The 15499-nt window shown below is 45.6% G+C and overlaps 2 protein-coding genes across 2 annotated transcripts in view; both read right to left on the minus strand.

Annotated features, from left to right (window-relative positions):
* The window catches only part of slc13a5a (solute carrier family 13 member 5a), a 41435-nt gene that overhangs the window by 16779 nt on the left and 9157 nt on the right, over positions 1–15499 (minus strand). Inside the window, exons 7-8 of the mRNA XM_056284382.1 lie at positions 12472–12594; positions 11934–12146 (exon numbers count right to left, since the gene is read on the minus strand). Coding sequence (XP_056140357.1) covers positions 11934–12146; positions 12472–12594 — 336 coding nt within the window. The remainder of the gene's footprint in view (positions 1–11933; positions 12147–12471; positions 12595–15499) is intronic.
* On the minus strand, positions 5472–7377 carry LOC130116476 (zinc finger BED domain-containing protein 4-like). Its single transcript, XM_056284383.1, has 2 exons — positions 7294–7377; positions 5472–6021 (listed from the first exon to the last, which is right to left on the minus strand). The coding sequence occupies exons 1-2, from the start codon at positions 7305–7307 to the stop codon at positions 5508–5510; spliced, it is 528 nt and encodes a 175-aa protein (XP_056140358.1). The 5' UTR covers positions 7308–7377; the 3' UTR covers positions 5472–5507.

Genomic DNA, 15499 nt, shown 5'->3' on the forward strand with positions numbered 1-15499 from the left:
GCTACAAGCTTGGCACACCTATATTTGGGGTATTTCTCCCATTCTTCTCTGCAGATCCTCTCGAGCTCTGTAAGGTTAGATGGGGAGCGTCGCTGCACAGCTATTTTCAGGTCTTTTCAAGTCTGGGCTCTGGCTGGGCCACTCAAGGACATTCACAGACTTGTCCTGAAGCCACTCCTTCGTTGTCTTGGCTGTGTGCTTAGGGTCGTTGTCCTGTTGAAAGGTAAACCTTCGCCCCAGTCTGAGGTCCCGAGCGCTCTGCAGCAGGTTTACATCAAATATATCTCTGTACTTTGCTCCATTCATCTTTCCCTCGATCCTGACTAGTCTCCCAGTTACTGCCGCTGAAAAAAATCCCCACAGCATGATGCTGCCACCACCATGCTTCACTGTAGGGATGGTATTAGCAAGGTGATGAGAGGTGCCTGGTTTCCTCCAGACGTGACATTTGACATTCAGGCCAAAGAGTTCAATCTTGGTTTCAATCAGACCAGAGAATCTTGTTTCTCATGGTCTGAGAGTCCTTTAGCTGCTTTCTGGCAAACTCCAAGCAGGCTGTCATGTGCCTTTTACTGAGCAGAGGCTTCCGTCTGGCCACTCTACCATAAAAGCCTGATTGGTGGAGTGCTGCAGAGATGGTTGTCCTTCTGGAAGGCCGCTACAGGGCTGCGGTTGGAGGATGTGGTGTTTGACAGTGCCAACGCCACACTCCTCTGCGAGGTTTCCACAGGCCAGCCTAGCCCCATGGTGTCCACCGGCTGGCAGCGCCATGTTTTTGACGTTATCCATGGCCTTTCCCACCCGGGTGTGACGGCGTCCACTAAGCTGGTGGGGGCCAAGTTCGTCTGGCCCGGCCTCAGGAAGGATGTCAAGACCTGGGCTGACTCCTGCGTGTCGTGCCAGCATTCCAAGGTACACCGTAATACCAAAGCCCCCTTAGCGCCATTCCTGGTGCCCGAGAGGCAGTTCGACCATGTGAATGTGGACCTGGTGGGCCCCCTGCCCCCCTCCCACAGGTTCACTGACCTTCTCACCATGGTGGACAGGACCACCAGGTGGCCGGAAGCTGTTCCCCTGTCATCGACCACGCCTACTGAGATGGCTAGATAGAGGGGTGAAGGAAGCCATCTATGCAAAACTGGAAAAACCATCCCTCAACAGAGGAGGAGGTCTGCGACACCACCTATCTCCCACTTACAATGCCGTCCTTTCATCTCTACCCAGGAGACTCAAGAAGCCCTAGCCTCCAAGAACAACAGTCGGTCACTTACGGCTCCAACGACTCTCATGACCACTGAACAATGAAGTCGAAACTAACAACCCCAACGACCGTAGCTGCTAAACAACTGCAAATCAATAGCTCCGATGGCGACGGGCGCGGCTGGACATCGGAGCACAGGAGAGCCACGCATATCAATAGCTCTGATAACGATGGGCGCGGCCATAACATCGGTACACAAAAGAGCCACGCATATCTATGGCTCTGTTAGCGACGGGCGTTGGTAAACATCGGATCACAAAGAGCCATGCATATCAATAGCTCTGACAACGACTCCTAGAGGATACATTCTGAGTCTCATCACCAGCCAGTCAGACTAGCTTGGTCTAGTCAGAAAGGCACGAACTGAGGAAGCCTCTTGGATGAGAGGCGAACCGTCTTCACGGATATATACCAAGTCCAGTTGCACTTGATTCAACTCCTTCGGATACCCTATCTATGCTGCACTACAGCAGCACACAACAAGCAGCACAAACAAAACCCGACAAGGCCAATCCAATGATCATTAACTCAGAGTGTCTGACAGTCTGAGTCTGAGGGAAGAGTTGTGAAGTTTGATGGCCACAGTCAGGAATGACCTCCTGTGGCGCTCTGTGGTGCTTTTTGGCAGAATGAGTCTATTACTAAAGTACTCCTGTGCCCAACGAGCATGTCATGGAGTGGGTGGGAGACATTGTCCATGATGGCACGTAATTTGAACAGCATCCTCCTCTCAGAAACCACCACCAGAGAATCCAGTTCCACCCCCACAATGTCACCGGCCTTGTGGGTCAGTTTATTGAGCCTGTTTGCATCTGCTACCCTCAACCTGCTGCCCCAACACACAACAGCAAACAAGAGAGCACTGGCCACCACCGACTCGTACCACACCCTGAGCATTGTCTGGCAGATGTTGAAGGACCTCAGCCTCCTCAAAAAGTAGAGATGGCTCTGTCCCTTCTTGTAGAGGGCATCAGTGTTCTTAACCCAGTCCAGTTTATTGTCTATATACACCCCCAGGTAATTGTAGTATTCCTCAGTGTCCACACTGACCCCCTGGATGGAAGTCATATAGAGGAACAAAAAGTTGAAATCTTATTTTGCATCTCTTTTCTAAGCAACTGTCACTTCAGTGTGTCCAAGTCTTAAAAGTGCTTTGTTGGCTGAACAAGTCATTCAGAGTTCTGCTCCCCTCCATGTGTTTCATGCAACCCACTGTCTGACCTCTGTGCTTGGTTCAATGGTGCAGCTTACTTCAAATTTAAAACTTTGGCGTGACAATGAAGTGCCCAGGTCATGGTATAGACCTACTCTGCAGCCTGTGTTCTGCTCTCTACCAGTACCAGTCAAAATACATGCTTTTATGTGCCAACCAGGTCATCACTCAATCTGGCCTTGTCTGTTTTCTCTCCACCCTGTTGGAATGAATGAACTTTCCATTTCCAGTGAGAAAAGCCCTCCCGGACTCTCCTCACATTCACTTTTTCATTATGAAACACTTCTCAGCCTCTTCCTCTACTCCATAAATTACACGATCCTCCCCCTTTGTTTGTCCTCTACTTATTGAAACATGTAGAGACACATTCACTCCTGTTACAATGGCTCCCTGTAAAGTTGGTGGTCGAGGGATATACTTCTGAAATCAAGTCAGTGTGGAAGAAAGTGTTCCACCAGGGGGATTCTACCCAGTGTAGTGGGTGCCACTTTATTTTGTCATTGTACAGGCTGCAGCGCCCGGGGACCAACTCCAGTTCTTCTTTCCATTACCTTGCTCAGGGGCACAGACAGGAGTATTAACCGAACATGCATGTCTTTTTGATGGTGGGGGGAAACCGGAGCAGCTGGAGGAAACCCATGCAGACACAGGGAGAACATGCAAACTCTACATAGAAAGGACCTGGGATGGACTGGGGTTTAAACCTAGGACCTTCTTGCTGTGAGGCAACAGTGCTAACCACTGGGCCACCGTGCCACCCAAAGTGATGTTCAAAACTGAAGCATTTAAAAATTGTCTGTCTTGGGAGAGAGATCCCTCCTCTGTTGCTCTCCTGAGGTTTCTTCCTATTTTTTCTCCCTGTTAAAGGTTTTATTTTTAGGGAGTTGTTCCTTATCCAATGCGAGGGTCTACGGCAGTGTTGTAGTCGAGTCACTAAACCTCGAGTCCGAGTCGAGTCTCGAGTCCCCAGTGTTCGAGTCCGAGTCCAAGTCCGAGTCACCAAAGAAAAGTCGAGTCGAGTCCGAGTCGAGTCCCCATTACCTGAGTCCGAGTCGAGTCCCTATTACCCTAGTCCGAGTCCGAGTCATCAAGGTTGAGTCTGAGTCGAGTTCCAAGATGGCTGCAGTGATCCACTCGGGCACAGTCAAAGATCTGACATACAAATAAAAAAGGTCTACATTAAACAAAAATGACACATCTGTCACCATTACAAAGGGAGTTTATTTACTTTGTGACACGATAGCCAAACAAATGCACACCCACACACTCGCACACATGCACGCGCAAGCATGCGCGCACACACACATTTTTAGAACAGTCTGAATTTCTTTGACATTTTGAACATTGGATGTGCTTCAAAACACATTGATAGCTGTAAATAGCATGATATTAGCAAATGGTGGAAACAGTATACAGAAGTAAGTTCCACAGCATACAATACATTCATAAAAACAAGTCAAAAGACATTGTCTCTCAGGAATAGTTAGGAACAAAAGGCTGGTGGCACTAGTTTTAAGCATACACGTTGCATTTCAAAAACATAAGATCTGACAGCATGGAACTACTCAACCTTGCACGGTGAGGCCTCATCAAAATGCCTCCATGACTAAATACCCTTTCAATGGGCGCACTGGAGGCAGGGATAGAGAATACCTGTGTGGCAATCTGATAGAGGGTAGGGAATTTGGATTTGTTTTGCTGCCAAAACCTGAGGCACGGGACTGAGTCAGAGTCCTGCTCAGCAATCAAGTTGAGGTATGCAGTCAACTGAGCCTGGCCAGACGGCTTCTTCTCGGTGGAGGAGGGAGTCCTCCTATAGTGGGAGAACATTCTCAACTGCTTCTCAGGAGGAGACTCTGAAAGTTCACCTTCCCCTGGTCCTGTTGCTTCCGCTGCATCTGCTGTTGATACCGCTTGCTTGTCACCCTCTGCCTTTATATACTCTGAAATGAGAGGGGGGCATGGAGGACTCATTACAAATATGTTATTGACTAGGCCTTCATGACAAATGACACGTCTATGTGCTTTATTGTAGCACCTTCAATGATATAAACATCACAACAATCAAATAGTTAATCACTTAACTAACATTAATCAAAACATTTCTCACCTTTGATCTCAGTCTTCAGCACATCTCTGATGTCACTGTCCAGCTGCACATCATGTTCTAGCCACTGGAAGCCAAATGCTGGGTCCAACACAGATGCTATGAAGTAGGCATTGGTGAAAGGAAATTTGGTAGGGCCTCTTCCTTCAGCTGGCTCACATCCTGGTATCTTGACTGCACTGAAAACCTCTGCAAACCTTGTTTTCAAGGAGCTCTCCAGAGCTCTCACCAGAGGCCCACAGTATCTGGCTTTTCCTCTTATTTCCTGCAGGTGACAGCGCAGAGTGAGGACACAGGGCACAATCACACTGACGGTGACAGTAGTCTCACCCTGAGTTAGGTTGGTTGCCTCTAAGAACGGATCAAGAACTTCGATCAGTTCTTTAAGCTGAGCATACTCTCACGGGGATAAGATAAGGCTTTTGTGCCCCTCTGATTCCAACACACTGGACAGCTTTTGCATGTCTAAATGCACATAAGCCTTCACCTGCTTCAGAGTGGAATTCCATCGTGTGGCATTCGCTGTTGGAATTGTTGCATCACCAAAACACGCTTCAAAGCAGTCTTTAAACGAGGTGCCACTGTGGAGGAGGTTGGCTGCACGGGATAGCTTTGCTAGGGTGCTTGACAGCCCACTGGTGTCTTTCAGACCATCTTTTATGACCAACTGCAGTGAATGTGTGAAGCATGATAGTCTCTGCATCTTACAGTTCTCAGCCAAAGTGTCATTGACTGTCTGTTGATCTTCTGGCATCAGGTCTTGCCATATTTCATCATCCTCCTCAAATGTGCTGGGATCATGAGATTCAGCATCACAAGGATCCTCTAGGGGAAAGCTGGCCTGGAAAGCTTTTCTCATGTTGGATGCATTGTCAGTTATGACAAAGTTGATCTTGTCCTTAATCAGGTATTCTTCAGCACAGCATTCAAACATCATTGCAATCTTCTCTCCTGAGTGTTTCCCATGCACTCTTTTGCAGGAAAGAAGATATGACTGAAGGCTGAGTTCCTGTTTTTTTTTTATCCATTGCCACTGTGTGTGCTGTCACTCCAAGGAATGACCGCATCTTTCGATCACTCCAAATGTCTGTGGTAACAGCAACACTCGATGCTTCTGCCAGCTGGTTCTTTATCTGTTCTTTCTTGACTTCCACCATTCCTGGAATGGTCACAGAGGAAATTGTGGATCTTGCTATGGGCCGGTACTGAGGGTCCAGGACATGCAGGAAGTGCTTGAAGTCCTCGTTGTCAACGATGGAGAGTGGCAAGCAGCACTTAATGATTAGATCTTTTACAAGGGCATCACTTATAGCCTTCTGACGTGGATGTTTGAGGTCGTACATCCTTTGCTGTCCATCATTTAAAAATGATGTGATAGTCTTCTGACCTGAAGCAGCTGGCATCACATCTGAAGCAGTGGAGGCACGGTATTCTTGAAACCTAGGGGAAGATAGGATACACACTTTAGCTTGCTGATGCCAAACTGTTTCAAGTAATCTTTCTCACAGCAAAAAATGTGTAACGTTATAGCTATAACAATATGCAATAACAATACAAATGTTACACATTATACACATAGTTGTTTGAACCATATCCAGTTAAGTTACATATTTAGTTATCTATATAACTAACATTACCATATTAGTAGATTAACTAATGTAAGCTAGCTGGATAAATGAAAAGTATGAGAAAAGATACATAATTTATGAGACAAACAGGACAGGGATTAATTAGCAAAACCCAGTCATTTAATTATTGATTTAAGTATGTTACATGCTACCTAGCTGAGCTTTAACTCTCTATCCTCCGTGAGTCTGTATGTTTATTCTGTATGGGTCAGGGAGGGTGTGACTTTGTTAGAAGACAGAGCCAGTTCATAGTACTGTTCAAAAGCTACGTCGCGCGTGTCTATTTTTAGAATTTGGCACACCCAATGCTGCATATATGCAAAGAAAAATATCCCCATATTTACAGTAGCCTATGCCGTGTCACCAATCGTGATACGGTTCGGTAGTTTTCGGTACATCGGGGGGGGGGGGGTGCCACATCCGTCAAATCTCGTACCGTCTCCAGCTCTCAAGAAAACCAATGGCGGCATCCACATTAGCTTTCTTCAATTAGTCCATTTGGCGAGTAATAGCCTACAATTATTTTTATTTGCATTGTAAAGTTGTGCACATTTTATCAACATTATGTGTGAATGCATATAGGCTAGACTTCTTCCTTCTCCGCACGTGGAGAATATTCATGGCGGAGACCTGCCATGTGCAGATTTGTTATTGCTAGTTAAGATTAATGCTAACACGGTAGTTCAGAGTGGTGTGTTTTTTTCTGTTAAGTGTATGCTACTTGGTAATTAGCTAAATGATAAATAGGAAAAATCAGTTTTAATCTCCCTATAACACGAAGACGCTGCGTGTTACTTACCAACTCATCATTAGTGAGATGGATGGCACGCTCGTACCGAAAGCGAACCGTACTGTGACTTTTCTGTGCAATGTTGCATTAGCACCTTAACAGTAACGTTACTTAACTTACCTATACAATCTCACTTGGTTCTAGTGATATGATATACCCGCCACACGACCTAACCGAACATCTTGGACCAGTGGTTGAGTTACTTCAGAGGCTATTGTTACCGTAGCTAGATAGCTAGCTAGCTAACGGTAACTGATCACCAACCATATCATCAACTGACTGCATATCACTTACTTTTCTGGGTGCATCCTTGACAGATGTCTGTTGAAGTTTGAGGTTGTCCCGGTCTTCTCCTCAATGGTTCGTTTACATATCGAACATCTAGCAGTGATCTTGCTGGAATTTGTTGTAAAATCTGTGTAAGCAAAGCGCACAATTCGGGGCGTCTCTTTCGGCATCTTCGCGCTACTGAACATGACGGTATGCACGCCATGTGAATCCGCATGTAGGTGGAACACACGTGCCTGCCCTTACACGAAATTGAATAATGTTACAGTACTAATATAGCTATCAATATATTTTAATAGGGCCTATTATTAAAAAAAATCTAACAAAACAGCCTTTATCAATTAAAAAGTCAGAGTCCGGGTCTCCAACTTCCGAGTCCGAATGCAGTAAATTCGCGAGTCCGAGTCCAAGTCCGAGTCATCAGTGCTCAAGTCCAAGTCGAGTCACGAGTCATGAAAATCAGGAGTCGAGTCGGACTCGAGTCCGAGTCCTGGACTCGAGTACTACAACACTGGTCTACGGACAGGATGTTGTGTTGCTGTAAAGCCCCTTGAGGCAAATTTGTAATTTGTGATATTGTGCTATACAAATAAAATTGACTGACTTGACTTAAATGTAACATGTAAGCTATAACGTGAGCCTACTTAACCATTCTGCTGCATGTTTCTGTCTTGAAGTTGAGCACACAGGAAAATGAGACAGGACAAGGGGAATTTGGAAAAAAGGGGTTGATTAGCTTAGATGTCCCCCAAAAGGGATAATGTAAAACTCAAAAAAGAAAATGATCATTATAGAGGTGAAGAAAATCTGTCATAAACAGAAGCCAAAGGAGATATGAAATAATTAGACCGGCATTAAAGAGCTGGTCTAGTGTAATGCAACATGGCACCGACCATGTCAAGGTTTGGGTTCCAGTTGCTATGCAGCTCTGTGATGTTATCGCTGGTCACTCGTGGTCAAGTATGACATTCCTCCTTCTGGGTCCTTCTGAGTCTTCAGGTGGCTGTAGAAGTCGATTCTGGAGCCACATGATGGGAGGATGCCTGCACATGACAGTTTTTTACGTGGAGTGGCAGATGTGCCTGCAGCCACCACATGGTCATTGGCAGTGGGTGGCCAGAGTCCAATGACATGGAGAACCAAGACGATTGGGGACCATCCTCTGTTGCAGCCTTCACCCACCTTCACTGCCATTATGACCTTGCGACATCTTCCGCCAGGTCTGCTGTTGAGGTCTTTGTTTGATCCCACTTTGCCTGGAACCTCCCCCTTGAACTATCTGCCTTGGGTGACCCTACCAGGAGCCAAGCTCCAGATGGCAAAGCACTTGGGATCATTGGTACACGCAAGCTTCTCCACCACGCCAAGGTAGCAATCCATGAGAAGCATGCAGCACTATGGGAAGTGGCATTTCATTTCCTTAATTTACTTACTCCAGTGGATAAAATAGGGTGCTGACACAGCCAGTGTTTGGTATCTGATCATCAGTGGGGACATTTATGTTAATGACATTTGCACTCACAATGCTGTGAAGTTTCTCAGATACAATTCTTCATCAAATGGCATCAAAGGGCAACGGTGCTACACACCTCGGCTTATTTGTGTTCATTTAGTCCTGTCCTTTATACCAGCCTTGACTTAGTGCCCCAGACTGTTCCTTCACCTATCACCCAGTTTGTCAGTGATACTCCCATTCATAAACTCCCGGAGTGGAATGTGCTGCGCATGTCAGCCATCGATCTGTTTGTTCTGAAGCATGTTTTCCTGCTACTTTTACTAGGAAGTTATTTTTAAGTTCTGGGAAATGTGAAGATCTGTTGTCTTTTCCTCACCCTAGTGCTGCTGACTGTGGAAACTAGTCATTTGCAAAAGGTTCATCAGAAGCAAAGAAAGATTGTTTTCTTTCTCACTGTACTTTTACTATAAAGCAAATTTAATCTCAGAAAATGACACAGCAGGTGTCCAGGGTCTAGTGATCACAGGCCTGACACGATATCCATGTGGATCCTGCGCACTCTGTGAGCATGTACAACCAGTGTGTTGCTGAGGTCAGAGCCACATCTGTTGACATGACACTAAGGTTTACTCTCTGTCCCCTGAACACACATCTGTCTGTTTTTAAAAGTCAGGGGTTTTGTCCCAAGGTCTAATCTATCTGTTTAAGGAAAACTTTTGTCCCAAGATCTAATCTATCTGTTTAAGGAAAACTCACAAGGGGTATTTCTTGAATTATGCATGTGTTATTACATTTATTTTTTTTAACTTTTGCGCCATGCTGTTGCAGGGATGAAGTGATGCGCATTAACTTCAACCCATAATCTCTCAATGAAGAAGCTGTGTCTTTACCAGTTTATTTGCTATATTATTCTCAGTTTTGGTATTTAGATTACTTGAGTTAAACTCAGTACTATCGATTTGTGTTGTTCTGGAGCATCAACCCAGTTATCATGGGTACATTAGATCAGTGGCAAGTTTCAGCAACTAAGAAAACTGTTAATGTTAGAATTTATTTTGGGCAACTCAAACAACTTCCAGCGGGATGTCACTGGATAAATCCAACAGACCACATTCCTTACGGCCTTATGGCATGGCACTCATTTTCTTGTGCTTTTCTTTTTTATATTCTTTTTCATTTCCTTTTTTCTTTTACATTATCATTATATGGCCACAAAAATATCTTCAGGACAGTATGTTTCTCCTTACTGATTTGTTGCTTGCCATGTTGTTGCTATATGAACTGAGTGCTGCATGAGCTGTATTCCTTTAGAAGATTGAATCTGGAATCAGGAACATTTATTTGTCATTTCATTAAATGAAATGAAACTAAATATTGTTTTCCCCAGCCCACAGCAGTGCAACACAAAGACAAAAACACAGATATCTAACATATCCGAAAAAAGATTTTACTGTCCAAAAGAGCGAACGCCAGCCAGGATGATTGTCGGAACTGCCGGCTGCATCGGCTAGCAGTTAGCTTATCCTGCTCCGCTTCTGCGTCCTGTCAGACCGTCCTTGGTGTCTCCTCTTCAGGTGCAGCTCCTGGCAGGGCCGTGGTTCTTGGGCCCACCGGATGCAGCAGACCAGGCTCGCTCCCCCAGCCGATCCAACACCAGCTCTCCCAGCCAGACACCTTTGACACACCTCCCCGCAATCCACACGATGACTCCAAAACCACAGTCAATGCCAGGCGACGCCATTGCCAGATCACCTTTGGTGTTATTGGAACTGCTGGTCTGCATGGGCTAGCAATAGCTTAGCCTGCTCCGCTTCTGCGTCCTGTCAGACCGTCCTTGGTGTCTCCTCTTCAGGTGCAGCTCCAGGCAGGGCCGTGGTTCTTGGGCCCACCGGATGCTGCAGACCAGGCTCACTCCCCCAGCCGATCCAACACCAGCTCTCCCAGCCAGACACCTTTGACACACCTCCCCACAATCCACACGATGACTCCAAAACCACAGTCAATGCCAGGCGAGGCCACTGCCAGATCACCCTCGGTGTTATTGGAACTGCCGGTCTGCATGGGCTAGCAATTAGCTTAGCCTGCCCCGCTTCAGCGTCCTGTCAGACCGTCCTTGGTGTCTCCTCTTCAGGTGCAGCTCCAGGCAGGGCCGTGGTTCTTGGGCCCACCGGATGCAGCAGACCAGGCTCGCTCCCCCAGCCGATCCAACACCAGCTCTCCCAGCCAGACACCTTTGACACACCTCCCCGCAATCCACACGGTGACTCCAAAAACCCAATCAATGCCGGGCGAGGCCACCGCCAGATCACCCTTGGCGTTATCGGAACTGCCGGTCTGCATGGGCTAGCAGTTAGCTTAGCCTGTCCCACTTCCTTGTCCTGTCAGACTGCCCTCTGTGTTTCCTCTTCGGGCACAGCTCTGGGCAGGGCTGTGGTGCCTGGGCCCACAGGACGCAGCAGACCAAGCTCTCCCAGCCGATCCAGTGCCAGCTCTCCCAGCCATCAAACAAAGACAACTTAGATGCAGAGGTGGACAAAGACACTGCATGGACGGTACTGGGTGAGGCCACTGAAACGTAAGCTCGTGCCACCATCCTCCCACACCGGTACTGGGTGAGGCCGCCGCACAAATGAGTTCGCACCACATCTTCCCGCACCGGAAGTGGAATTGGTATTACCACAATTGGTATTCACTATACTTTGTTCATCCCCCTTTGGGAATTAATAAAGTATATTAAAAATCAAATTTGGTGCAAGTTACCTGCAACTTTGAAACCCTTGCTTACAAAACACAAAATATCTTAACATCTAATATAATGTTACCTTATTTTACAGCAGCCCCTTCATGTTAGTCATTGAGGATTGATCCTTCAATAAACACATCTCTGTGTTTCAAATCACATATGTGGTTTTGAAACAGGGTTAAAGAGATTAAACACTATTCATTAGTTGGTGGAAAAAATGCCCTTTAGGATTCATCAGTCAAAACATATGCAGATTCAGATTCATTCGTTTTTAGTTCAATAGCATGCAATGAATCCCCATGACAATGAATCAGATAAGCACTCAGCATCCGTACATACCCAGTTTGGTTCATCAAAATCCTGTATTGCCATTGAAAATGTGGTTGTGCGGCTTGTGCATGCATACATATAAAGGTAGAAGTTGTCACATCTGAGTGTTAAACTTACTCTGCCTTTGCATTAAAGACATTCGTGGCCCACCCATCGACGAAGCCTGGATCTCTCGTGAACCACAGAACCACTAAGAGGATGAAAAGCGCCAGGACGCTGATCTCTCCATAACACATGGGCCCAAGCCGCTGGTGCTCCTCCCGGATCACATTGTACGCTGCCTGCTCCTTCTCTGAGGGGGCCGCACCACAGCCCCATGAACGCCGCAGGCTATGTGGGACAGAAAAGGCAAGAAACCAGGGAATGGGAAGGTGACGTCAATGATCTGATCCATGTATACAACAATCTGATTATTGAACTAATTCCAGTTTCTAGTTGCCAGAGTAAAATGCTGCTATCTGCAACCTTGTTCAGTGAAATAACAGAGCTCATTAATCTCTCAGTTACTTCCTGGACTGATGAAGAAGATAGCATTGATTTCAACGTATTTCTTTACATCATGTTAAAGTTTACACCAGCAGTCAGAAACCTCAACTATGTTAAATTGTTGATGAAGCTTTGAGACTAAGGCAAGGTACCTGATATATTCACTCACTTGCAACCGATATAGAGGAACTGCAGCCAGAACCAGGCCAGAACCAGCATTAGCAGCATGGTGGGGAAAGCAAAGGCAAACCAGGAGGCAAAGTTGATGACATCACCATTCTGAGGGAATAGTCTATGTAAAAAGAGGAGGGTGAAAACCAAATAGATTAAAACTGTGAAATTTGCTCGGGCAAATATACTATATATAAAATCCAGTTAGTCAAGTAAATTTTCTATGAGACAGTACAAACCTGTTTCATGGTATAAGCAATCATATATATATATATATATATATATACACACACACACACACGCACACACACACACACACACATACATATATATATATATAAATATATATATATATACACACACACACACACACACACACATATACATATACATATACATATGTGTGTGTGTGTGTGTGTGTGTGTGTGTGTGTGTGTGTGTGTGTGTGTGTGTGTGTGTGTATATGTGTATTGTGGCGGACACTAGGGGCTATGCCTCTCACCCAAAAGGGCTGTTAGCTGGGGGCGTGGTTTACGTTCCCGGGCTCTCTGGTGCAAGGTTGTTCCTGTTTCAGTTTGGTTTTGGAGCTGAGGAATAAAGTTCAAACTCGCCTTCGTCTCCTGTGTTTTTCCTCATCCTGCCACAATATATGTATATATATATATATGTATATATATATATGTGTGTATATATATGTGTGTATATATATATATATAGTTTTTTTTCCGAAACCGTCAATGGTGTTGTTATAAGTGCTCAACTAATGAGGAGCTGAATATCAACACAGATGCAGGAAAAAAAGTTTTAATACATAGCAGTACAGGCCTGTTTCGTGCATCGTGCACTCATGAGCTGCTAATGTGATTCAACAAAGAAAGCCATACAGTTTACGTTGCCCTTCGTCACACCCCTAATTTTGGTTGGACAGCAACCAGTCATCATGAGGAAACATTTAAACTATAACAACCAATGGAATAGGTAGTTATGATTCACAGCACCAGCTCTCCCAGTCAGAAACCTCAACCTACCATTGGCTGTAATGTTTTCTACCCCACCATTGGTTGCTGTCCATTGGTTGTAATGTTTTCTACCCCACCGTTGGTTGCTGTGCATCGTAACTACCTACCCCATTGGTTGTTATAGTTTAAATGTTTCCTCATCTGATTGGTTGCTGTCCAACCGAAATTAGGGTCGTGACGATGGGCAACGTAAACTGTATGGCTTTCTTTGTTGAATCACATTAGCAGCTCATGAGTGCACGACGCATGAAACAAGCCTGTACTGCTATGTATTAAAACTTTTTTCCTGCATATATATATATATATGTATAGGGTGAGGCCACCCAGTACTGGTGTGGGAAGATGCTTGCAAACTTGCGTTTGCGGCGGCCTTGCCCAGAGCCGTCCATGTGGTGTCTTTGTCTACATCTGAGTCTAGGTTTGTTTTGTCTTCATTTAATGAATGGGCGAGCTGGTGCTGGATCGCCTGGGAGAGCTTGGTCTGCTGTGTCCCGTGGGCCCAGGGACTGAGGCCCTGACCGGAGTTGTGCCCGAAGAGGTAACACCGAGGGCGGTCTGACAGGACATGGAAGCAGGGCAGGCTAAACTAACTGCTAGTCTATGCAGACCAGCAGTTCCGATAACACCGAGGGTGGTATGGCAGCAGCCTCTCCTAACTGTGTTTTGGTGTCGTTGTTTGGCATGCGTGGAGTTGTGTCGAAGGTTTCTGCCTGGGAGAGCTGGCATTGAATCAGCTGGGGGAGCCTGGTCTTCGGCGTCTGGGGGGCCCAGGGACCACGGCCCTGCCGGAGCTGTGCCCAAGGAGGAAACACTGAGAGCAGTCCGACAGGATGCGGAAGTGGGGCTAACTGCTAGCCCATGCAGATTGGCAGTTCCCACAGTCATCCTGGCTGGTATTCGTTCTCTGAACAGTAGAATTTTTGGACTGTGTTGCACTGAGTGGACTGTGTTGTTAACTGTTTTTTGCTTTGTTCTCTTTGTTTTTTGTATGTTTTTGGTGGTGTCATTTTTGGGAATTTCGGATTTGGATGTGTTTTTGTATTTTGTCTCACATTGCTGTGGGCTGGGGGAAACAGAATTTCATTTCTTTTGTATATGCAAGTACATGAAAGAAATGACAAATTGTTCCTGATTCCTGATATATATATATATATATATATATATATATATATATATATATATATATATAATATAGATAGATAGATAGATAGATAGATAGATAGATAGATAGATAGATAGATAGATAGATAGATAGATAGATAGATAGATAGATAGATAGATAGATAGATAGATAGATAGATAGATAGATAGATAGATAGATAGATAGATAAAGATAGATAAAAGCTGACAAATCTATCATCACTCAAAAATGTTTGCAGCAGAATCATTTATGTTTAGGCAATTTTATCCAATTAATTCAGCAAAACATGGTGAGTTGACTGGCTTGCTCAAGGGCTCCTTACAGTGTAATATGAGAAATATGGCGGCCATTTGTGTGTCTGACATTCTTGTGTAAGAAATGGGGTTTTTGTGAAGTGTCCAGTGTGTTGGTGTGGTGTTCTGTGTCTGTCACATCTCACTCTCAACCTTCACCGCTGGCTAGCAGAAATGTGAACAGGAGCTGAGCACGTAAGTCTCTCCCTGCCAGTACATAGCCTCTCCAACAGCAAGCCCTATGTAGTGCTTCCTCGTGGTGACACATGGTAACTGGATACACCTTGGATCCTGGCTGAACTACAAGGGCCTCAGAGGAGGTCTGGCCCCTAGATGTGCGGTACGCAGGCCCACTGGTGTGTGGATATCCCCTGATGCCCACGAACCAGCCCCCAGCTATGGGCTAAATAGTGCTACTGCCTAGTGGATACCTCGGGAGAGGAATAGGCTATGGAAGTAAGCCCCTACAGTAAATCAGCGTCCACAGTGCTGTTGTTTTTTGTTTTTCTTGCCCTTATGTATCTGTTTAAGTCGGAGAGTATTGCTGGCGTCGTGTGTGGCTGCCGCTTCTCC

This window comes from Lampris incognitus, chromosome 8, assembly GCF_029633865.1.
Source record: "Lampris incognitus isolate fLamInc1 chromosome 8, fLamInc1.hap2, whole genome shotgun sequence".
Classification (NCBI taxonomy): Eukaryota; Metazoa; Chordata; class Actinopteri; order Lampriformes; family Lampridae; genus Lampris; species Lampris incognitus.